Here is a 23,414-nt window from a genome sequence, read left to right on the forward strand (position 1 = left end):
GATAAGCCAAGGGCAGAGCCACCACCAAGCTGTGCATAGGAAGTTGCAGAGGTGCACCTTGCTTGCTATTGTTCATTAGGGATTGTTCTTTTAATTACGATTGGTTGGATCCTATCCCAGATGGAAACGCGGAGTCCTCCCCCTGGTGGCAAGTAAGGAAAGCCACAGCAATGCTTTTTAAATCATGTCATCCAAGGCTAGAAATGAAATGAGCATCAGACAGGTCCAATTTTTTATTAGGTTAACTGATGCAGCTGAGAAGAAAGAAAAGACAATTTGGCAAAACACAAAACCTTTTCCAGGACTTACATAGGTTTTTACTTTGAAGGCTGATACAACTTGAGAAACATTACTGAGTTCAATTTCATTGTTAAATTTATCAGACAATTTGCAAGGGAAGCAAAGGATAAAGCCTGTAGAATAACTTTCAGCAGCTGATCAGAGTAATTGTAATGTGCAATTATCCCGTTATATCCACTGAGTCCCTCTCTTTTAGTGGTCAATTGAGATTTGGTGTCTGAAATCAGACACTAGACAAACTGGTCTGGAAAGTAAAATATGTAATGCTACTGAACAGTAAAAATGGACTCAGTAGACAAGTTGGATTTATCGTATATACAACAATTTTGCCCACTTAATGTCCTCAGATCACTCTTCAAAATGTATCTGTAGAAAATGGTCTGTGTGTTTGTTATGGGAAGTTATGGCAAGTGCTTTTGGGATGGGAATTTTTGCTTTAGATGACTTAATTTGGATGAGGGTAGTGCAGCAGATGTAGTTTATTTTGGCCATACTATGGCTTCTGACAGTCTCCCAAAGCATCCTCATAGACCAGCTGAAGAAGTATGACCTGAATAAATGGGCAGTGAGGTGGATGGAAAATTGGCAGAACTGCTGGGCTGAAAGGGGCTCATCATTACTGGAGTACCCCTTGTTGGTACTGTAACACCTTCATTAACTACCTGGATGAACTGAGAGAGCCCACTCTGAGCAAACAGAGATGATAAAAGGCTGGGGAAGAGTAGTTGGCAAACCAGGTGGTTGTATTGCTATTCAAAAGGATCTCAAGAGGATGGAGAAATGGGCAGGGAGGGTTGTCAGGAAGTTGAAGAAAGGGACATGCAGAGCCCTTCACCTGGGGAGGAATAACCTGTGCACCAGCAGAGTCTGTTTCCTTTCCAGAGGAGAATATGGGAGTCCAGGTGGAAAACAAGCTGACATGAACCAGCAATGCACCCAAGTGGCAAAGAAGCAACAGCACCCTGGGCTGCATTAAGAAAAGTGTCCCCAGCAGGTTGAGAGGTGGTTTTTCTCCCTTCTATTTTCCTTTTCAGTTCCAGTAGATAAACACTACCTAGCCCTTGACAGTACAGGCAGTGTAAGAATGGCTGAACTGTAACTGCAAGGAAAACCAACTGCTGTGTTTAAACTAAAAAAAGGAGAAACCTTCTTTATCTGGAACATTCAACATTAATAACCATTGCAACATAAATATATCCCTCAGTGCTTAAGAATGGAAAGTTATGCCCTTTATCACAACACACTCTCTGCATGCTTATGTTTAAAAAGGTTTATTTTTTTCACCCTGGTACAAAAATACAGTACAATGTGATGGCAAGGCATTCGCCAGAAACATTCAAAGAATAAAAGGGGAAACCCCATAAAGCTTCAACATAACCCACCCTCACTTGATGGAACAATCAAAAGGTGAGTGCATAAGGAAAATTGCTGCCCAAAGGCAAATAAAGATGAAACACAGAGTTTTACACAAAAATACATGTGCAGAGCTGATAATTTCACATGCTACTTGGACATTCATGAAATGTATTCTACTTGGTTTACTGGCAGAATCTGTGGTTCAGGATATCTAGAAAACACCTGGCCCAGGAACATGCCCCATTCCTGGCAATGCCCAGTAAAAACAACAGGATCACATAATACCAGTGAGAAAAGAGGAATTCAACCCTGATTTAGGTGTCAAAATGTCAGCTACTTCTAGTTTTTCCAATCACACTGTTTGTCCTCAAATAATGTTCTTCCCAGTATTAGTGGTTGCTCAAACACACAAAGGGTGTGTTTGCACATTACCCAGTTACAAATAACCATCACAGTGCAAACTTCCAGGCAGGAGGAGAAAACACTGTGACTGATGCATGTGTATGAACTCCAAACAGGGTTTAACCTAACATTTGTTGACAGGAGAATTATCTCCCTTCAGTGCAACTACATTCTTGGTCAATTGTTTCCTTTTAGAGTTTTGAAGCAATGAAAAACCATCAATTAGTGTATCCATTATAGTTCATCTGCCAGGTGCTTTTGTTTGAAAGCATCACCTGTCAGCTTCTCCTGGGCCTCCTTCATCCCTTGGACAACTGAAAGATTAGACAGAGAGACACCAGCTATTAATCTCAAGATGAAAACATCAAGGTGGACTGGTAATGAAAGTGTTTTAAAACAACATAGTTATAGAATGTATAGCTACAAATTGGGAAAAAAAACCAAAACATAAACATCCCAAACACTCAGTCTGGCACCATTTCCTCAACTATGTGTAGCTGGATCATGCAAATTCCACCATTTCCCATACCACCACTGGAGAAAAAATTTAGGCCCTATAGACATAACAGCATGTCTTAAGGTGAATCATAATTCTGAATCTGGTTCCTCAGGCATTAGAGAACCACTCACTGACACTGTATCTAACAGCTCCCAGTTACGCTGGAAAGTACCACCACTTTTCTCCACTAAAAAGTGAAGGTGTGTCCTCACTTAAAATGCAGTTGCAACTACTTTGCACATACCTTGATCAGCATTGGTATAGAAATACTTGTAGCTGGGGTTTCCTCTCTCATTTATGATTTCTGGATGGACCTTCCCACTTGGATCTATGAAACAAGAAATCCCTCAGGAAATGTAGGTGGCAACAGTAAGACCCCAGTCCTGTGAGTGGACACAAGAGCTGTGGGTGCCTTACCCATGAAAAGGATTCTGGGAATGTAACTTCCATCAGGACTAAAGGCTTCATCCTTGGGCTCTTCATCATCCTACCAAAGCAAGAGAGAAGAGTCGGAACACATTAGCAAGATATCTAACAAAAAATTTGGCTTTTTAAAGAAACAAGATTCCTTTTGCCCTGAGCAATTTCCATCTTGAACAGACACTTAAGTAATTGCAGCATCTTTCACTCTCAAAGGAAAGTAAGTTATTTTTACCCAAACAAGTATCCTTTGTGGAAATAATATTTTTTCTGCCCTGTCATTTTGCATCACAGACCCCACTTTGGTGTAGGAATGTTTGATAAGTAATGAGAAAATAAACACAAACTCCTGCAGCAATAGAAACACAGAAGGTACAAATTGTTAAAAGAGACAGTGGCAGAGAGCCAGGTTTATAAACACAAAATAACCAGACTGAAGGGTCTTTTTTAAAACAATGAGCTGTATCAATCAATCCTGAATGCCTATTCAGGAGTACAGGATTTAGGATGTACACCAAACAGGATGCAACCAGTTGATTCCAAATGCTTAATTACCAGGCAGTGACATGGATACAGATCAGAAGGCAGCCTACCTCAAGGTTGACCATAACAAAATTATGGGCAAGTTCAGAGATCTCCTTAGATTCAGCAAACTTTGGCTTTAAAGCTAAATAAGGGGGAAAAAAATAGAGAGCTATGTAAAGACAGTGGAAAATATCAGCATCAAAACCTCCACTTCATCCCTCCCTCTGGAAAGCTGGTACTTTTCAATAAGCAGTGAGTAAATGGAATATATGTATCAAACCATCCAAAGCCAGGCTAAGAGCAGCAGGTGACTGAAGGAATTCTTGCTGGGCAGCCATGGGATGAAGCCTGACCAACATGTGTGGTTGTATAGGAACCAATGGAACAGAGCAGAAAGCCTGCTGTAAATCAGTATTCTCATCCTCTAAGCTTAGCCAGGACCCCCAACTTGCTTGTTTGTGATGGCAGGGCCATATTGTGCCACTGTCAGTAAAATACAATTATCACTTGGCTACATTTTGAATGCAAAGTTCTGGTTTCTCATGGCTACATGATTTGCATACAAAGGTTCATTAGGAATTTCAGCAAGCTCTAGTATTAAATACAATTACCTTTGCAAGCTCCACACCAGGACTTGTGGATGATAACCATAAGAGGCAAACCACTAAAAAAAAAAGAAGAAAGAAAATTGTAATAGAAACCTCTCAAAAAGCCTCTAAATCAAATTCTATTACATGTACATTTTAATAGTCCAGGCTTCCTCAAAGGCTAAATGTAACAGAAAATTCTAAGTGAGATGTAAAGACATTCTGCTGTGTTCTAAGGTTGTGTTGCAAAAAGGTTTCCCCATCTTAAAATGTGTCATATAATAATTTATTGTAACTGCTTGTGTAGAGGAGACTTTGCCTTTGGAAGGTTTCCTCTTCTTAGTTTAGATTCCTCAGATACACAACTGGCCATACATTGATTACTGGAAATGGAAGTGACACCAGCTGCTTGAGAGAGCTCAGGATGGATTTTTGGAGCTCATGGTAATGCAGGGGATGACAGTCACCCATCCATCCCCCTCCCCATCACAGCCCATGTTTCAGTCACCTCCTGTGACTAAGACGCTCCACTGATAAACCATCAAGCCCAGTAACCCTTTAGCTGTAACCAGATAGGAAAAGAAACCCCTACTGAGCAGTGTTCAGTTATTATCTTTAGAACCAGGAAAGGGTGGATAGGAAGCCATTAACATTTGGAGTTGTTCAAACAGAAGTTTGCTCTTTATAATAAACTGATATGTCATCACCTTTACACAGGGCCCTGTTTACACTCATACACATTCCTTGCATTGCATCAGGGTCCTCTCCCTGAGGATGAAAAACCATTTTTGCATTGTTTTTAGAGTCACAAATTGTTCTGCCTCTTTCTTGAGCAGAGGCTGATTTACAGCTGGAAAATACACATTGTTCTTATCAAGGATCAGTGGTTCATGTTAAAAGAGTTCAATCATCTGGTGATCGGTACTGCAACACACTTTAAGAGAAATTTTCAAAGCAGATTTTAAATCAAAGTGCTCAGTCTTGAACTACCAACTCTTAGAGAGAACTCACAGAAGTCTGAGATAATGAATGTGTTTTCTCAGCTTTATTCTCTTTACTTTGACTGGTAAGATAAACTTAGTTACATCAAAACTTTTCTATAGTAATTTCTCAGTTCTGCAACGCATAACTCCCCCATCAGTTGATGTGTCAGGCACACACTGTAACTGAAGGAACCCAAACAGCCCCACTGTACCATCTCCTCCCAAGGAGCACCACACACACAATTAAACCCAAACCCCACAATTTATTACAATGAGGGATGACACATCCACCAGAAAGTAAGAAATTTATGTAAGCTGTACCTGTGTAGCAAACCCCAAATTACTGGAAATTAAGCACAAAACTAAGCTGCCCATCACAGCTGGTACAGACTTATGTGTTTCAGCAAGAACAGACACTGTCATTTTAGTTCATTTTTCCTATGGAAACACTCATTCTTAAGCAATTAGTGCTTTTAAAAGTATTTAATGATGACCTTGCAGAAAAAGTATTTAATGACCTTTTATTCTTTCAATAAAATAGTCCTGCAGATAAATTAGGGGTTTAGTCTATTTAAGGCACGCATTTTATTGTTAACCCAAAATAGGTTTGAGTCTGCTAAGCCAGCCACCTTTTGCAGTGCAGAGTTGCAAAACTCTCTTGGGTTCAGTCAGGTTTTTTGAAACAGTCACATCCCAAAACACAGCCTGTTCCAGTTCTGGACCTGAAGTCTGTTCTGTAGTTTGACATTATCTGGTGGCAGCACTGGAAAAACAATCTTCTTACTCAGGACATACACAGGTCAATGCAGAGGGGAAGTCTTCACCAAAGTCATCACCTTTTAGTCCTCCACGTTCAGACACTTTGATTACTGGAGTTTATGTCTCCACAGGAGACTGCACTTGCTCGGGGATGCAACAGTTGCTCTCCTGTTCCACAGGGAGAATCCAGGGCAGGGGAACTGTATCCGTACACATCCTCTCAGCAATGCAGCGGTGCTCGCCACTGAGGGAACAGAGCACCCACCTTCGCAGAGCTGCTGCTGCCAAATGACCCGAAGCACGACAGGCTCTGCAGGGCCTGTGCCTGGAAGGCGTGTTCTTATTGTAGGAAGTAGCTGGAGAGGGGATCACGGGCACTGCCAGCTTCACTGGATGCTGCGGCTCAGATACTGCATGAACATGCTGGCCAACTGGGGAATGTTCTCGTCGCTGGGCTGCATCTTGGTGTAACTGATGAACTGCCTGCGCAGGCGGCTCAGCTCGGCCAGGCTCACGGGCCGGGTCAGCACCAGCCCCTGGGGCAGGCCGGGGACGCGGACGGTGTCTCCGGGCAGTGCCCCGCTGCCCTGCGCGGCCATCACTGCGGCCAGCACGTCCTGCGTGGCGCGGTCCAGGCGGTGCAGGAACTCGCCCGACTGCAGCGGCTGCGCGCGCGTGGAGCGGTGCGGCGGCGGCGGCGCGGCCTCGAACAGCGCGGCGCGGATATCGCCCAGCGGCAGCGGCTCGTCCCCGCGCACCGTGAACAGCGGCCGGTCCCAACGGCAGCCCGGGTCGGGCTCCTCGAAGGGCGGCTCGTCGGGGCCGCCCGCGCCGCCGGCGCAGTGCAGGAGGCAGCGCGCCGTGCCCGCCTGCCGCGCCGCGCAGTACAGCTCGTATCGGATGCTCCGCAGCTCGTTGCCCGCGTCCACGATCACCACGTCCCGCCGGCTCAGCCGCCGCTCCACCTCGGCCCGCAGCGCCGCCCGTCCGCCCTCCGCCTCGGCCACGACGTGCGCGGCGCGCTCGGGGCCGCCCAGCGCCGCCCGCAGCTCCGCCGCCCGCCGGCTCTTGCCGCTGCCGCGCCGCCCGCACAGCACCACGAGCGGCATCGCCCCGCGCCGCGACCCGGACGCGCATCGACTGCTTCCGCCGCCCGCACGCACGGCCCCGCACGGGACCGCCCCGCCGGTCCTCCTGCCCTCGAACACCGGCACGGGAACGCCCCGCCGGTCCTCCTGCCCTCGGACACCGGCACGGGAACGCCCCGCCGGTCCTCCTGCCCTCGGACACCGGCACGGGAACGCCCCGCCGGTCCTCCTGCCCTCGGACACCGGCACGGGAACGCCCCGCGCGTCCTCCTGCCCTCGGACACCGGCAGGGGACCGCCCCGCCGGTCCTCCTGCCCTCGGACACCGGCAGGGGACCGCCCCGCCGGTCCTCCTGCCCTCGGACACCGGCACGGGACCGCCCCGCCGGTCCTCCTGCCTTCCCTCGGGCGCCGGGACACCGGCTCAGAAACGCGATGCGACTGCGATCGCCCCTGAGAACCGCGCACCCGACAGTTGTGGGGCCGCTGGATCCCCGTTCGAGCAAGCACCCCGCCCTCGCCCGCGGGGAACTTAGAAACGAGACGCTTCCAGCATCCCCAGCCACATCCACACTGTGCAGTTGACAAAACTGAAATCATAGTCGTGAAGCTTCCCAGCCACTGTCTGCTGCATCTCGCTTGACACATCACAGTTAATTTCATATAATTTTTCATCTCCTCCTGCCCTAAGGTCAGAAACAGGAAAGCAAATCTACTTTTTAGGTTTGTATTTTCTTTGTTATTAGTGGCACGTCCCAATCCTTCAATTCAGAAATGCTCAAATGCTGCTGAACTCAGATCAGTGAACAGGGCTGTGCTTCCGACAGCGGAAGGAGAGGGTGTGGATCACATTCATCCCTGGCTGCAGGGTCTCTTGGAGCAGAAATTCCCAACCTGCCTGAACCTGAAACTCATGGCTCACCACCCCTCCCATCCTCCTCTGTCTCATTTTAAAGCTTCCTCTGCTTCACTGCAAAGTAATGCCACAATTGTACCTGTAAATACTGAAATAACATTTTTTCCCCAAAAATATCCAGTCACAGAAACTTGTAAGACCTCTGAACTGCACCACCTGGGTTATTTTGGTGTGTAGAGTGTAGAACTTGAAAAATGGATTAGTTTGAGCACAAAATTCTGGAAAGCATGAGGAATTTCTGCTTATATCAACATTGTCAGATCTAGGTTATAAATTTAAAATAAGCATACGATTTTCCTTCTCACATTTTAACAAGAAACAGAAGAAATTCTGAGGAAAAAATTGTGTCAAAATATATTTTTTTTAATCTATTTAGAGACTGTTCTTTTTTGTGTTTAAGCTTAACCAAATCAGGTTCTATCCATTCACTAGTTTGAAACTTCCAGACATTTTCTGCAGATTGGAACAAAATATCTCAGGCTGAGGCCTCATCTATACAGGCACAAGGAATTTAGGGAAACTCTCAGCACTGCTGAGTTCAAAGGCACTGAGCACTATTTACACATGCATTTGTCAGTCTGAGACACACATCTTTCTTTACTGTAATAAATAATTATTTTCTTCTCATTTCAAAGACATGTTAGGGCTTCAATGATTTAATTAGACTGCAGTGATTAAACTTAGGTGACGCCTTAGCAAAGTTAATAAAACTTTATTTTCCCTCTAATAAGCTGTAGGGATCTGAAGAATCTTCTTACCATCCTTATTTTTGTTAATAATGACTCTTTTCTGTGGTAAAATTTAGAATTGATATAGAACCCTTGTGAATGCTTTTAAAGACACTTTTCTGTATTTAAAATTAGCAAACATACCTTGCTGCTGCCTCCTTCTTCCCATCTTCTAGTGTTCTCCAATGAATATGATCTCCAAAACCTGTCAGAGAAAGGTTTATGAATGCTGCATAATTTAACATGTCGGCCAACAGAGCAAAGCAGTCCAACCCTCAAGTGTATTTTCAACTTATTTTATATTCTTTTTTTAAAGCCAATTATAATCCCAGTTCTGGAAAGACTTCTGCAAATAGTTACAACCCACATAGTATGAGGAATCCCACTGAAATTAATTAGCAAAAACATACCATGCTCATGAATATTTATATCTATATGCAAATGACACCAAAATCCCCCAAACTGATATTAAAATTGAAGGGCCTTCTGATTATTCTCCATTCTTCTTCAATCTATGAATATTTATTAACTGATGAGTGACAAATTAAACATGTCAGCATTTGGCTTCCTAAATCCCATTGAATGTGAACTTAAGCAAAACTTAAAAATTCCTAGGCCAATATATGATCATTAATTGCTCTAAAATTATGCTAATTATTACTGCTGATGATAATTGAAGAGTAAGAAAGAACAGCACTACACAGATTTCTGAGTGTTACAGTGACTGAACGACCAGGAAGTATTTTATCCCGTATCCAGATAACAAGTTTTGTTATGTCAATTGACACAAGGGTGAGTCAGTGCATGTTCAGCAGCTGCAGAGCAGGGTCTGCCAGGGTTGGGGTTTTTCGGTAGCCAACACAGCACATGGCCAAAAGCCACAGGGAGAGATGAGATGAAGCAGATCCATGACCTGTTTGAAGAGTAACTCCCTTGAAAGGCTTCCTCAGAGGCTCCAGTAATTAACAATTAGTGCACTGGATGACCAAACATCAGCCTCGGCTCTCCCCTTCCCATTACTGAGGGTTTGGATTAGTCAGCAACCCCCAGGGTGCTGAAAGGAGCAGATTTTGGGAGCTACACAGGGGTCAGAGCCCCAGACTGCCCAGTGCTGACACAGGGGACATTGTCTTCACCAGTTCAGCATCCAGGAGGTGAGGACAGTTGGCACAGTGTTTGTGTTACCTGATCCTGTCTCCTGATATGAACAGCTGTGAACACAATGACGCAACACACACCAAGAGATGAGCTCGCAGGGAGGTGGGGATGCTCCGTACAGCCCAATCACACACCTGCTGCTCAGGCACACTGGGCCACGTTTGTACAAGCTCAACATACCCCAGCAAAAACCAGCTGGATTACCAGAAGTCATATTTACCCAGAATATTGACACGTCAGCTATTTCAGTGAAAGGCCAGAAGGGAAATAGGGAAAGCCTTCCATTGTTCTAGCTAGGAAAGACTTTCTGAAAGCTCTTTTATGCTTAAACTAAACCCCACTTTGTGGCCAGCTTCAGTGCATTTTTAAAAGCATTACACAACACATTATGGAGTGTTTCTTCTGAATGAAAGTCATCTGGGGAACTACAGGTGGATGGCTGGCCGGGATCCACACCACAGAGCTTTGCTGTCATTGATCAAATGGGTTACTCCCGGTCCTGAGGAGGAGGTTTACTTCTACGGCAAAGCCACCACCTGGGGTGAAGCACAGGGCCTGGCTAAGCCCGGCTATTAGACACGGTAATTAGCCAAGGGGGAGGCGAGCAGCGGTCACGGAGGGCGAGGGAAGCCGAGGCTGAGGGGAGCGCCACTCACCGCCCGCCAGCAGCCGGCGGAGGCTGGGCAGGGACAGGGACAGGCATAGGGACACCGAGGGGCTGGACAGGGACAGGCACATTGAGAGGCTGGACAGGGACACCGAGGGGCTGGCAGGGACAGGGACAGGTACACAGAGGGGCTGGGCAGACACAGGGACAGGCACAAGGACACCGAGGGGCTGGACAGGGACAGGGAAAGGCACATCGAGGGGCTGGGCAAACACTGGCACACCGAGGGGCTGGACAGGGACAGGGAAAGGCACATCGAGGGGCTGGGCAGACACAGGCACACCGAGGGGCTGGCAGGCACATGCAGACCGAGGGGTTGCCCCTCGGGACGGGGCTCGGCCGGGGTCACCACGGCGGCAGGGACGGTGCCAGCCCCGCTGCCCTCCGACCCCGGCCCCGCTCCCGCTCTCTCCCCCGCCCCCCGACGCCGCGGGCTGGGGGCACAGGTTGAGGAAAACCCGAAGGAAGCGTTTTCCTGACCCTTTCCGAGCCCTCCCTGGGCGGAGGCGGCCGCCAGCACCAGGCACAGGCAGAAGACAGAGGATGCCGCGGGCTGAGCCCTCATGGTGTCGGCGCGAGCAGCGGCGGCGCCCCGTACGGCCCCGCAGCTCAGGTCGGTTCTTTTTTTCCTCTCTTTTTTTTTCCTCCCCTTTTTTCCTAAAGCCCAGGAAGTGATGTAGGGCGGATGTGGGCGGTGCGCGGCCCTGGCTCGGCTCGGGGGTGTCGGGGGAGGGTCCCGGCGGGAGGGTCCGGAGCCATGAGCCCGGGGCCCGGTTACTGCCCCGGACACACCCACGGTTATCCCGGCGGGATGGGGGTGCTTCCGGATTTATTTTCTGCTTCCCAAAGACACGCTTTAGCCGCGCTGCTCTGCAGGGCTGCCCAGGCGCGGGGGATGCAGGACCGGCCGCAGGGCGCGGCCGGTGAGGGAGCGCTCGCTGAGGGCCGCGGCGGGGCGCGTGGTGGCGCGGGTGGAGCCGCCGTGTCCCTCATGCGGGTCACCGGGCACCGCTCCCTGTGCCGGTGGCACCGGAGACTACAGCGGGGCGTTGGTGCCTGCCCCGGGGCCCGTGTTACTGGCCGGGGAGACGGGCTGTGTGTCCCTCCCTGGGGACTACAACTCCCAGCAGCCCCTGCGCGCGCCCCGCCTCCCGCCCCTATGCAAATGATCTGGCGCCTCCGCCAATCCGCGCGCGGGCCCGCCCCGTCACGTGGCGCCGGGCTTCCTTTCTCTGTGCGCCTCTCTTTCCTTCCCTGGCCGCCATCTTGTGCTCGCCGCGTGTTGGCCGCGGGGGCTGCGTCGCGCTCAGGTGAGGGGTCCTGCCCGGCCCGGCCCTCCCGTGGCCCTGGGGCTGCCTGGCCCTTGGCCGCGGTGGCCTGGGACGGGGGGCTCGGTGCCGCGCCCGCCCGGCGCGTTGGGCCGTTCCCCGAGCAGACGCTGGGGAGCGAGGCCCTGCGGCGGGACGATGCGCGGGGGCTGCCCTGGCTTGGGGGCCGCGGCCCTCCCACGCGGGCTTTGAAGGGTGTGTCTTGAGCCCCTCTCGCTCCCCGCGCTCGGGGGCCCGGCCCCCAGCCCCTCGCCCTCCCCCGGCACGGAGCACACGCGGAGGGGGCTCCTCCTCATCCCGGGGGCTCTGAGCGCTGCCCGCGGCACAGCAGCGGAACGCCTGCCTTCTCCTGGAGGGCCTGAGGTGTTTTTCCACGCATTAGGGGTTTTTTTCAGGGCTTTCAGTCTTTAAAGGTCCCACCTTGACCTGTGGGAGAAGCCACTGGACTAACTTGGCGGTCATTGAATGGGATGAAGAGCTGCCAGGGCTTCATACAGGGAGTCTGCCCAGACGCGACCTCCGCTGGGTTCAGAGCGCACTTATTAGTTAAAGTACCAAAGATTCATTGTATGGAAATAGTATTCAAAGTACTTGAGCGATGAGTCTCTCCCTGGGCCCTGATAAGAGAAGGGTGTTTTCCCAGACACTGCTGTTCTGCTGTTTTGGGTCTGTTTTCAGTCAATAGGTCAGTTAAATGCTTCTAAAAGTGAATTGGCACTCTGGGAATTTACAGTGTCTCAGACTGGTGCAGAGTGATGAGTCTTGTTGCTTTGCCTCTTTGTGCCACAGGCACTCCAGCAAACTGTCCTGCTGCAGGACCCCTTCGAATTATTCAGGTTTTAAAGCTTTATTTGTGTGTTCATTAGGCACACTGCTTTGGATGGTGTTCTGTAAGTTTAAAATAAACACTGCAATTTTAAGAGTATTTTCAAAATGGACCATGACAATTTTTTTCTTACTGTTTTGATTGTTAATTTGAGTTTGTGTCTTGTTCTTTAGACACGTCACTATGAACCAAGAAAAACTGGCCAAGCTTCAAGCGCAGGTCCGAATAGGAGGAAAGGTAAGAAACCCACCAGAGATGCTTTTCAAAATATAGGCTGGAGCTCATAGAAGGGGGAAAAAAATACATACTTCTGAGGCTTGACAGATACAGGGTTTGTGTGGCCTGTATTGTGCTGCTGCTACCTGAAAGGCAAGTTTCTTTCAGTTCCCAACTGCTGGCTGAGCAGTTTCCAGTGTGTCAGTGTTCTTTTAATTCAGTGACTTGTTGTGACCTGTGGAAGTTCAGTTAAACTCACCTGTTGGGTGTTCCAGTCCTGCCTTTCTCCTCTCCCTCGTGGGGGTTTTCACTGCCAGCTCCAGGCACTGACTCTGCACGGAGCAGTTTTCTTTTCTCTGAGCCAGCAGGTAGTTAATATGACCCAAAAAAAGGCATGACATTTGTTCAGTGTGGGTGCTCGTCCCCTGCCATGGAGGGGAAAGTTTGCCAAGTGGAAATTCCAAAACTGCGCCTGTGGAACACTTTAAAAATGTTAATTACTTAGTTACAGAACTCTGACCTTTTAAATCCCTGTATTTATGCTTCATATTGGAAAAAATAAAGTTCTTGGGGAGCTTTCTTATATATTGCTTAATAGTACATAGTATTTTTGTACTGTGGTTTACAGGAAGAGAAAATGTGTTGCTGTTTGGTGTCTTTTTGGTCTTCTATATTTAATAAAACCCTTAAAATTGAGGCTGATGGCTAAAGTTGTAGGTAAAGGGAAGTAAGTTGAGAAACATTTTTGACTACAGAAATGTCTCATAACTTGAAAGATGTTGCTGAGACTGTGATGTGACTTTCACAATTGGTGTTGAGAGATTTTGAGTTCAGCTGACTGTTACACCTTGTGTCTTTCCCAGGGAACAGCTCGCAGAAAGAAGAAGGTGGTGCACAGAACAGCTACAGCTGATGACAAAAAACTTCAGAGCTCCCTCAAAAAACTGGCAGTAAATAACATTGCTGGCATTGAAGAGGTACAGGGATAAAATCAGCATTTCCTGTTTGAAATTAAATACACTGTATTGTTCTGGTGATGGTGTGGTGGGTTTTGCCTTTGTTTTTGTTTTTGACAGCAGTTTATTTTCCAAGAAAAACTTCTAGGTCTGGTTAGATAGGTAGAGTTATTTGATGGATTGTTTTGTTGACATGAAATGTGTGTGTGTACCTGGAGAAAGGAGGGAAGGTTCTGCTGGCCAGACAGTGCTTACAGGAGGCAGTAAGCTCTTTGTTCTGTCTGTGTCTTGTGTTCCTTGCAGAGCAAAACTTCTCTTTGCTCTTCTGTGAACTTGATTGCCTAAAGAGAAGAGCAGTAAATACACATGTTCTGTGCAGGCACATCTAAGGCAAGAGTTCAGTGGTGCAGAATATAAAGAAAAGTTTAGAAGATACCTTGAGTAAGAACTTGTTCACATTGTCAGAATTAGGATCTTTTACTATGCAAAAAAGGAGATGAACGTTTCTTAAAACACTGCAGAGACCCCACAGAAGCAGGTTCTGTGCTAATGTAAGTGGGAATGTGAAGGTTTCAGATATTCCTTGAACACCTGTGATTGATATGTATGAATAAAGCAGTTTTCCATGACACTGTAGGGAGTGACACTGCTGGGGGCAGAAGGATGAGGAGGAGGGAGGAGTTCCTCCACCACGAACGCAGTATTACTTTAGTGCTTGGTTAAAGAAGCACAGTATTTAATCTGTGATTAATTAATTTAAGCAGGATTGCAAGGTGCTTGCAGAGGTCACAGAGTGCATCCTCTCTTCAAAGGCAGATGCAGAGTAGCAGCCTGGCCTGCCTGTAAATTTTCAGTCCTCTGTTGCAGAAACACTTCAATTTGTCTGTTTTCTTAAGCTCAATATGTATATGCTGAGCTGTATGAACCCAAGGAAGACACTGTTCTGGCTGTGTGTTTGGGGGTTTTTTTGCACACAAAGCACAGGATCTTTATTCAGACACAGTTATTAAGGATTTTAAATATCCCAGTGTGAAAGAAGGTAATGCAAAATGTTTCTACCTTGATAGCTGTGGACAGAATTTGTAGTGTTGCTTCCAGATGAACACAAGTTGACCTTGGTAAGCTTTGTGCAGAACAGTTTGGGGAGGGTAATAATAGAGTCAAGCATGAGTAACATCTGTGGGATTTTAAGGGAGGTTTTTAAGTAATAGGATGACTGTGCTTGACGCCTTTACTATTTTCTCATGTGCAAAGGAGGGGTATTTAGTTTTTCAGGAAAGCAACACACCTGTTTTTCCTGTTCAAAACATATTTTGAAATCTGCTGCTGTGTGAGGATTGAGAACTTGGATGTTTTTATGTTTTAAATATCTTACTTCTCTCTGTAATTTCCACTAAAAAACATTGCGTATTAATTTTGTCTTGTAAGTTTAATAGCACTGCTGTGTTGGATGGGTAGGACTCTCTTCCTTTGATCAGACAAAATTATTTTCCACACAACTTTAGCTTAGCCATGCCCAGAAGAAAAACCTTTCTAACTTTCCATTCGATTTCCCAATAAGTTAAAAACCACAACACAGACCCATACAAATATGCCAGTATAAACTGTGACAGAAGGAGCAAAGCAGGTTACTAAACTGGCTGTAATTCTTGGTGATTCTGCAGACCAGGGAAGAGGAAGAGAGCAGGATCACTGTGTGATGTCCTTGGTCTTCAAAGAGTCATCATAGGATTATTGGGATTTCCTGACAGGTGTCACAGGTACCTGTGAAAGGCAGTGGCTTAAACTGGTGTGGCTGAGCTTGTGTTGGAGCTTTGAGTCCATACAGAGTTACAGAGCTGAAGGGTTTGGTTAGTTTGTTGGGGGTTTTTTTCCCCCTCCCATCCCCACACATTCTTCTTGTCAACGTGTTTATACCTGACAGTCTAATCATTATGTATATTTTTTGCTTTTGTTAAAAATGCACATGAACTGTATTACAACCTAACTCATTATGTATTTATTAGTATTCAGATAAGTACATTTTATGGAGGAAACATAGCTCTTAAATTCTGCCTTTTCATATAGTATATATCAACCCCTGTTTTACCATTAACTCATGTTTTATTTCCAGTTTAGGTGGTATTAATTCCAGGTGCTTTTGTCTTGGTTATATTATTCTCTAGGAGGAGTGGTAGTTTTGTGATTTTTTCATATTTTAAATCTAGATTTTAATGATCATGCTTGTTTAACAGGATGCTACAACACTTTGGTAAATGTTATTAATATATTTAAACAGGTGAACATGATAAAAGATGATGGAACAGTTATTCACTTCAACAATCCCAAGGTTCAAGCTTCCCTCTCTGCCAACACCTTTGCAATCACTGGTCATGCAGAGGCCAAACCGATCACAGAAATGCTTCCGGGCATCTTAAGCCAGCTTGGTGCTGACAGCTTAACAAGTCTCAGGAAGTTAGCTGAACAATTCCCAAGACAAGGTGGGTCTTCTTGGAATCTTGCTGACTTAAAGAATGTATGAAGTACTAACAGTTTTAACCCAAATTTAACAACATGTGCGACTTAAATAAAAGCGCACACACTTTTTATTTGCTGCTGTTGTGGAAGTGGAGGGTGGGGGAAAAGCCTTTCTTGTTGATTCAAGATTATATAGGCAGGCAGTGACTTAAAAAAATTAAATAGTTTTAAGTCTGGCATGCTGTAAGCAAATTCAGTTTTTTACTTGGAAAACCTCAACTGGTTTTTTTGTCAAGGCATCAGTTCTGGTTTTTTGTTCATGCAAAACATATTTCTGTTATGGCTGTAGAGGAAAAAATATGTTCTTCTACTCAACAGTTCCCTTTAGAATTCAACCAGGACTTAAAAAAAATCCAAGTTTTGACTGAAAATTAAAAAAAACCCTCTAATCAGTTTTGAGTGTGATTCTTGATTTTTCTATTAACTTTAAAGCCTTGGGTGTGTGTGTGTGTGGTATAACTATTAGTGTAATGTTACAGTTCTGAAATGAACATTAGGGACAGTTCCAGTTTAGACTGTTCTGGCCATTAGGATGACTGTAGTTGGACATGTTGCATTTGTCTGTATTTGGAACTGGAATATACATCACCTGGTCTAATGTTTTCAGCAGGTAGTTATTCCTTCTAAGTCAGTTTTTAATTTTTCCACGCTTTGTGTTCAGAGTTTAAGCAAAAGTAAAGGACTTACTTTTTTCTCTATTAATATGTAAAATATCTTTTAAAATTCAAAGAGGTGGATCATCATAAGCATATTTCTGTTGATGCAACCTCAGTACCAATGTATTCTATTCTTTCTTTGGATAGTGTGGGAAGTCAGACCCACGAGGAAAAAGTACTTTATTTTTTCAGTTCTTTAATTTCTCCAGGTTACTTGGAGCACACTCTGTCACTGACAGACCAGGTTTGATGCAGGACAGCTGATTGGAAATACTTTTTGTTACAGTTGTGGCCCCTTGCTAATTGACTCATAGGATATGTTGGTCACTGACTGGCACCACGTTGCTGTTGCCTTGGAACATGTGACTGCAGTTCGATTCAGTCATGCTGGGAGTGTTTGGTATCTTTTGATCTTTTGCAAGCTGTGAATGAATACTTGAAAATGGCTCTGCTAATACTTTGATATAAGAATGTCCACACTTAGACCTTTTGATCATGCTGTTAGCTGTCAATACCTGGACATTTGTGTGTGTGTCACTGTTGGGGATTGGGGAAGTGCCTTCTTTTTTCACCTGTATCATTTTTATTTTGTTGTGTGAGTGTCCCTAATTCTGTATCAGAACTCAGCACCAAATTTCTCTTTACAGTTTTGGATAGTAAAGCACCAAAATCAGAAGATATTGATGAAGAAGATGATGATGTCCCAGGTAAGCACATACAAGCTTTTATGTCCATTTAATGTCTAAATATTTTGATTCATACATTGAAATGTTTAGCTCACAATGTGATTACACTCCTCGCTTCATATTTAGGGCAGCATTAGAACTTTGGATTCCAGCTTTTGAGAAAGGGTTTGCCTTGTGCAAATAATTGTGAGACTAGGTTAAAATACTTCCAGTGAGGTTGAACAGGTATCTAAATATCCCAACAGGAGGTTAGGGCTGCAAAAAATGGCATAACTGGCATAGTTACCACATTGTTTCTAAATCAGAGTCTGGAGTGGGGATTTTTATTTCTGTAGTAGAATGAAAAAGGCTTATGTCAGTGTCTGAAAGTAAATAAATATGGTAAGTTCTTATTTTGTCAATGATAACACAGTTACTCTATCACCACGTTCTACTGTACCCGTCAGTGTGGTGTGTTGGCTAAAACAACACATTGTGGACCAGAGGTTCAATTCCTCATATGTGGCACTGGTTTATTTTTTGTAACCTTCCATAAAATTCAATTCTCTGAAACTTCAGGCATTCCTCAAAGAATGCTGATACTCAAAACCAACCGCAGCTAATAGAGCACCTCTGAAAATCAAATTTTAATCACTTAATATTAGGATTGCCACTGTCTGAGTGTTCCTGCATTTCTAGATCTTTGTGTATGTCCAAATAGTCTTTTCTAAAGCCCTTTGAAATCTGCCCATAAGCAAATGGTTTCCCTCAGTATACTTAAGTACTACTTAACCTGTCCTATAATACATGTATTTTCATTAAACTTAAGAAGATAATTTTACTGGGCATTACTGTATTAAATATCTTCATCTTTTTCAGATCTCGTAGAAAATTTTGATGAAGCATCAAAGAATGAAGCTAACTAAAACATTAATAGTTCTGGAAGCTGGCATGGACTAGATTTAAGAAATCAGCTATGTGGTTCCAAAGTTTTAAAGAAACAGAGAACATCATCTGTTAATAGTTCAGTAATATAAATATTTTGTATTTTTATGATGCTGTTTGTTCAGCATTTTCTGTCAGTTGATTTTGCATTTTGCACTTACTCCCAGGATCTACTCTTTTGGTCAAAAAGAAATGTCAGTGCAGTTTGAGGGGTGTGTGTATGTGCGTGGGTGTACGTATAGTGGAGAACAAATTGGAGAACACTTATTTAACCATTTCCCCTTTTCCATTGGAAGTAGAAATAAAACAGATTTTCAGCATTGCTACTTTGGAGTATCACCAAACAGTGCACAGAAGATAGTTAAGATGACCATTTTGTCCACATTTTGTGACCTGAAGGCATTGCACCATTAACACTTGGGGTTACTTTGCTGTTAACTGTTGTGTACTTGCAGATGTTTCTCACTGTACGGGTTTATCAGCCTTGAGTTGATCCCACATGTTGCCCAAGATGAGCTGTTTGAGCGGCTTGTCTGGTACAGTAACATTTTAAAAACCTGGTCTCAGAGAAGTGTGCTTTTCTTAACCTTTTTCAGCTTTTTTTCCCTTTGTCTCTAACCTTTTGATACAAGTTGATATTTGACTCCTTCCACCTAGGCTTAGCTGTGTGTTGTTGTTTGCTAGAGTATTTCCCAGTCAAAAGGAAAACATTTTGGTTCTCTACTATTGGGTCCCTTCCCAAGCTTGGAGGTCTGGTTGGTAACAGTCCCAGTGCACCCAGTGTTGCACAGTAACAGGTTTTTGCTTAAATAACTTCAAGCTGTTCTCTTGGCATGACTGCATTTACTGGCAGCTGATGATCCACTGTCATTCTTGCGGCCCTAGGAATTAAATGCACTGTGTGAGCAATGTTAAGGGTGGAGGAAAGACTTGTTGACACTTTGCCTTGCTTCCTGCTGGGGAGTTTGTGCAGTGATTAGCTCTAAAGGGATTTTTTTTTTTTGCCTGTAACTTACCTTGGCCTATAACCTACCTCTAGGTTTGGTGTGTGATCTATGTAGTAGCTTCTTACAGAACACAAATGCTCCTCAGGCATGAGGAGGGCATTGGGAGGTACTGTTGGTACAGTGCAGTATTTATGACCTTTCCTTAAAATGCTTAATGTGAACCTGTTTTCTCAGAGGCTCTTTCAAGGTTCTTGATGTAATGTGCATTACAGTATAGTTAGACATCATTGTAACCTCTGTCAAGGGCAGCTGTGGCTTAAGAAAGCCGTTCTGGTTTTTGTTTTTTCTACATCTGTCACTTAACTATGGCTTGATTGGAACATACCAGCTTTTGCTGTAGGCTCATACGCTAGAGAACTGTAATAGTACAAACAAACAGTCCATGAGTTCTGGAGACTTCATAAAACCACGGAAGTAGAGCTGTAGTGGTTTGTCATCTGAACTCCTCGGTTCCTTTTACAGGCTTCATTCAGTTTTTCCTGTTACATTTTATATACTACATGGATCTTACTACAAAATAAAATGACAGTACAAAAGAGGAGTGCTCCCTCCTGTGTGTTGTCTGCTCCTCCCACCCAGGGCAGGTGGATGCAGCAGCTGTTTGGAACAGCAGTGCATTCCTGATGGCAGTGGCCGAGGAAGGCACATGCAGGACTGGGGAGGATTCTGGTACAGCTTAAGGATTTCACACTCCCTAGACTCGCTCCTATTTTTCCTCTGGTGTTGAATGAACCTTTTGTTTGGTGTGTGGTGGATCAGCTGCAGATGATTTGTTTTGTCTGTGAGAAGGAGATGTCTTCATTGGCGTGTGCTCAGGCACATGGAATTGCCTTCTGCTGCCTCTGGGAGCCCCAGGAGCAAAGGAAGGACGCACAGCAACAGGTGTGTGCAGTGTCCTTCCCCTTGCTGAAGGGGTGTGAGTGAAGAACCTTTCAAAGTAGCAACTGCACTGAGGTGATGTATGGGACATCCCCTTCCTAAATACTAATCAGATACTGAAAATTCCTGCTCATTGGTTTCTGATGTAGGCAGTATGTCAAAAGTAATTTTGAGAGAGAATAAAAGTAAGCCTTGGAAACAATGGTTCCATAAGTTTATATAGCTGAACTTCCTAATTCCTACAAAATACTCATTTAGTTTTTGCTCTTGGTCATGACAATTCATGTGTTAAACCCTCAATTTTTCTATGTTGACAACCAGTAAACTAACTATGCTAGCTTATGTAGTTCTATTCAGTTTTTTCACTGTATCTGGAAACAGTCGACCACTTATGATTTGCTGCTGGAAATACTAGAGCTTATCAATCATTAAACTGATTTTAATTAAAAGTAGCCCATCAAGGCTGTTGTGGGAAAACCTCTTTTGTATTTATTGATGGTATAACACAGTGTTTGTATGTGCTATTGGAAATGAAAGGTTATTAAAAATAGTTTCAGGGAGTGTTGGTAAATAAAAACTCCCCACAAAGGTGAGCATGAAAATATTCTTTGCTTGGCTTGAAACATGATAGCCACCATACTTCTGAAGCTCTTGTGCTTATCTGCACACCACCTAACTGCTGACATGCTAAAGATACAGGTCATGGTACTGACATTAAATAATTTGGCAGTGATTTTGAAAGTAGGAAGATGAAGCAGAAAGTAAAAAGAAACATCTCCTGGATTGTGTGCGAGAGAATCAAAGCTGAGTCAGCAAAGACCAATGAACTGGGAAATGGCAAACACTGATGTTCCTGCCCTGGCTACTGGGAGATTTGTGTAGTTCCCTAGATAATGGATGGGAATCCTGGGTCTGGCTGAAGAGTAAGTCTGTAAAAACCTGTAGTTGTGGTGCATTTGCTCTCTGAAAAAGAAATGCTGGTGTGTGGTGGATGGCAAAGGCTCCAGCACGGGCAGGGCTTGCTGGAGACTCGAGGCTGGGGCTGGCAAGGGGTGTCCCACACAGTGCTCAGGAAGTAAGTGTGCAGCTGGGGGTGTTGGTAGGGTGGAAGGAGTTGATATAAAAAGAACATTTAACACACAATACAGACCTTGAATTTTTTATTTTTAGCTCTCGTTACATAGGAATATTTGAGGAGTACACAAGTATTTAGAACTGCTGAAGTTTTAATGAAATATGTTGATAAGTTGCTCATATTTGTCAACTTCCCACGGGAACTAGGAGTTTCCATGAACTTCCTTCTGTCAGGATCTTAATGTATGGTGCATTTGGTGTGTGCAAAATGAACTCTGGAAGTCTTAGAGCTGATTTAATTACTGAGCAGCGTGTTGATTGACCAGTGTACCCCGGTCAGCAGGAAGGAACTGAGCAATCTGTAGCAGCACAGTAAAGCTGTGCTGTATGTAAGAGATGAATTTGTGCCTCTCATGAGGAACATCTGGGAAGGATCCTCTGACATTCCCTGGCATCAGGCTGTGCTGCTCCAGACAGTAGGGATGTACAGAGGGGCTGAGCAAACTGCCCCTTAGGCGAAGGTAAGAGAGTCAGTTTGTCCACTGGCACTTAAGATCAGTCTGCTTTTATTATTTTAAGACAATACTGGTTTGTTCAACAGAGTGAACAGACTTTATTCTGGAGGTGCAGATTTCACTAATTCAGTGATCCATGTTTTGTACTTGAGCAAATGAAGTGATGCAGAACAAAAGCACAACAGCAGCCACAACAGCTTTGCAGCAGTGACAGCAGAAGTGCAGAGAATGCTTATTCATGTTCAACTCTTTGCTTTCACATCAAGTAATGTTTTTTTTATTCCCTCCTGTCAAAGACCAGTTTGCAGACACTGAAGAGCTTCATGGATTTATTCAGAAACATGAGGACTGCAGTGTCAATCAAGGATTCAGGCAGCCAAGCAGAGCAAGCAAAGGGACTAGCTAAAATATTGGTATGTTTGGGTGGAAGCTTGAGTTGATTCCTATTGGGAATTCGGCTTTCATTCACATCCACTGATCTGTTGGGCCAGAAATAACACTTGTACATCTTCCAGTGCCTTGATTTCAGTCCTGCTTTACCTCCTCTATGTACTTTGTAAATAATTGAACACAAAACTGGATGTTTCTTAAGAGAGCTACATCTCTGCAATTGGTATAAGCAGCTCCTTCTACATGATAGAGCATTCAGAGGGCTGTCAGTGCTATTGAACACCCTCTCCCTAAACAACAAACCCCCAGCTACTCAGGTGATGTTTTTCTTGACAATTGGTATTAGTCAGATCCTCAAATGTTAGGTGGCATTTCCTTGAACTTTGCATTACAGGTAGATTTTTGTAGCTGAGCTAGATGAGTTGCCTCCTTGAAGTAAAAGGAGATTATCTGCTCATTTGAATTTTTGAAGCTGTTTTTGATACTTTTGATAAAATATCAGTTTTAAGGCAGACATTGAAACAAAAACTATCCCAAGGCTTTTTGACCTTTCAGTGCACATATCCCAGCTGAATAAGAGGAGTTATGCAACCTCTTGCCCTCCCTTGCAACATCCTTGTGGCAGCAATAGTAACTGCTTATGTCAAAAAGTAATATTAGAAAGTATTTAATATATTTTTAGATTCTGTCTAATGCAACTTAGCTGACAAAGAAGAGCCAGTGCTGTGAGACCAGCTCTCTACAGACATTGGGAAATGTGGCATAAACTCCATTTTGACAACAGCAAATCTCATTTTGAGACCATGTGGGGAAGATGGACATTTCCAAGCAATGCAGGTAGTGCCAGATACAGGTAAGTGAAGACTTCAAAACTCAGTGGGTTGTCAGCAGGTTATCAGACTTTTGCACACCAAGAGTGAAGTTCCCTGAAAAGCTTTCACTAATCTCCAACTTCTCTGCTGCCAGTAGAGCAAGTCTTTCCCTTTGTTTGCTTTCTCAAGCTGATGCCTATGGTCAGCTGGCCCAGCTTGCTCTGAAGCTGTAGCTGTGGAG

General features: G+C 44.8%; 3 protein-coding genes across 3 annotated transcripts; 1 reads left to right on the forward strand and 2 right to left on the reverse strand.

Moving 5' to 3' along the window:
* Nucleotides 1-1,555: 1,555 nt before the first annotated feature.
* On the reverse strand, nt 1,556-11,068 carry TXNDC12 (thioredoxin domain containing 12). Its single transcript, XM_071565698.1, has 7 exons — nt 10,868-11,068; nt 8,707-8,767; nt 4,114-4,166; nt 3,571-3,644; nt 2,975-3,044; nt 2,802-2,885; nt 1,556-2,372 (listed from the first exon to the last, which is right to left on the reverse strand). The coding sequence occupies exons 1-7, from the start codon at nt 10,950-10,952 to the stop codon at nt 2,293-2,295; spliced, it is 507 nt and encodes a 168-aa protein (XP_071421799.1). The 5' UTR covers nt 10,953-11,068; the 3' UTR covers nt 1,556-2,292.
* KTI12 (KTI12 chromatin associated homolog) lies at nt 5,120-7,324 on the reverse strand. The gene has a single exon (XM_071565699.1). The coding sequence runs from the start codon at nt 6,938-6,940 to the stop codon at nt 6,218-6,220; it is 723 nt and encodes a 240-aa protein (XP_071421800.1). The 5' UTR covers nt 6,941-7,324; the 3' UTR covers nt 5,120-6,217.
* Nucleotides 11,069-11,609: 541 nt separating the features above from the next.
* Nucleotides 11,610-20,839, forward strand: BTF3L4 (basic transcription factor 3 like 4). Its single transcript, XM_071565700.1, has 6 exons — nt 11,610-11,697; nt 12,715-12,778; nt 13,621-13,734; nt 15,992-16,193; nt 17,534-17,593; nt 18,431-20,839. Exons 2-6 carry the CDS (start codon nt 12,725-12,727, stop codon nt 18,475-18,477), a joined length of 477 nt encoding a protein of 158 aa, XP_071421801.1. The 5' UTR covers nt 11,610-11,697; nt 12,715-12,724; the 3' UTR covers nt 18,478-20,839.
* Nucleotides 20,840-23,414: the final 2,575 nt, after the last annotated feature.

The sequence above is a fragment of the Pithys albifrons genome, chromosome 10 (genome assembly GCF_047495875.1).
Source record: "Pithys albifrons albifrons isolate INPA30051 chromosome 10, PitAlb_v1, whole genome shotgun sequence".
In the NCBI taxonomy this organism is placed as follows: Eukaryota; Metazoa; Chordata; class Aves; order Passeriformes; family Thamnophilidae; genus Pithys; species Pithys albifrons.

Coding starts and splice junctions, on each gene's coding strand:
- KTI12 (XM_071565699.1), bottom strand. CDS start 6,940: ATGCCGCTCGTGGTGCTGTGCGGGCGGCGCGGCAGCGGCAAGAGCCGG.
- TXNDC12 (XM_071565698.1), bottom strand. CDS start 10,952: ATGAGGGCTCAGCCCGCGGCATCCTCTGTCTTCTGCCTGTGCCTGGTG. Junction 8,768..10,867: donor CCAGGGAGGGCTCGGAAAGG/GTCAGGAAAACG, acceptor TTTCTCTGACAG/GTTTTGGAGATCATATTCAT. Junction 4,167..8,706: donor AAGAAGGAGGCAGCAGCAAG/GTATGTTTGCTA, acceptor TTTTTTTTTTAG/TGGTTTGCCTCTTATGGTTA.
- BTF3L4 (XM_071565700.1), top strand. CDS start 12,725: ATGAACCAAGAAAAACTGGCCAAGCTTCAAGCGCAGGTCCGAATAGGA. Junction 16,194..17,533: donor TGAACAATTCCCAAGACAAG/GTGGGTCTTCTT, acceptor TTCTCTTTACAG/TTTTGGATAGTAAAGCACCA. Junction 17,594..18,430: donor AGAAGATGATGATGTCCCAG/GTAAGCACATAC, acceptor CATCTTTTTCAG/ATCTCGTAGAAAATTTTGAT.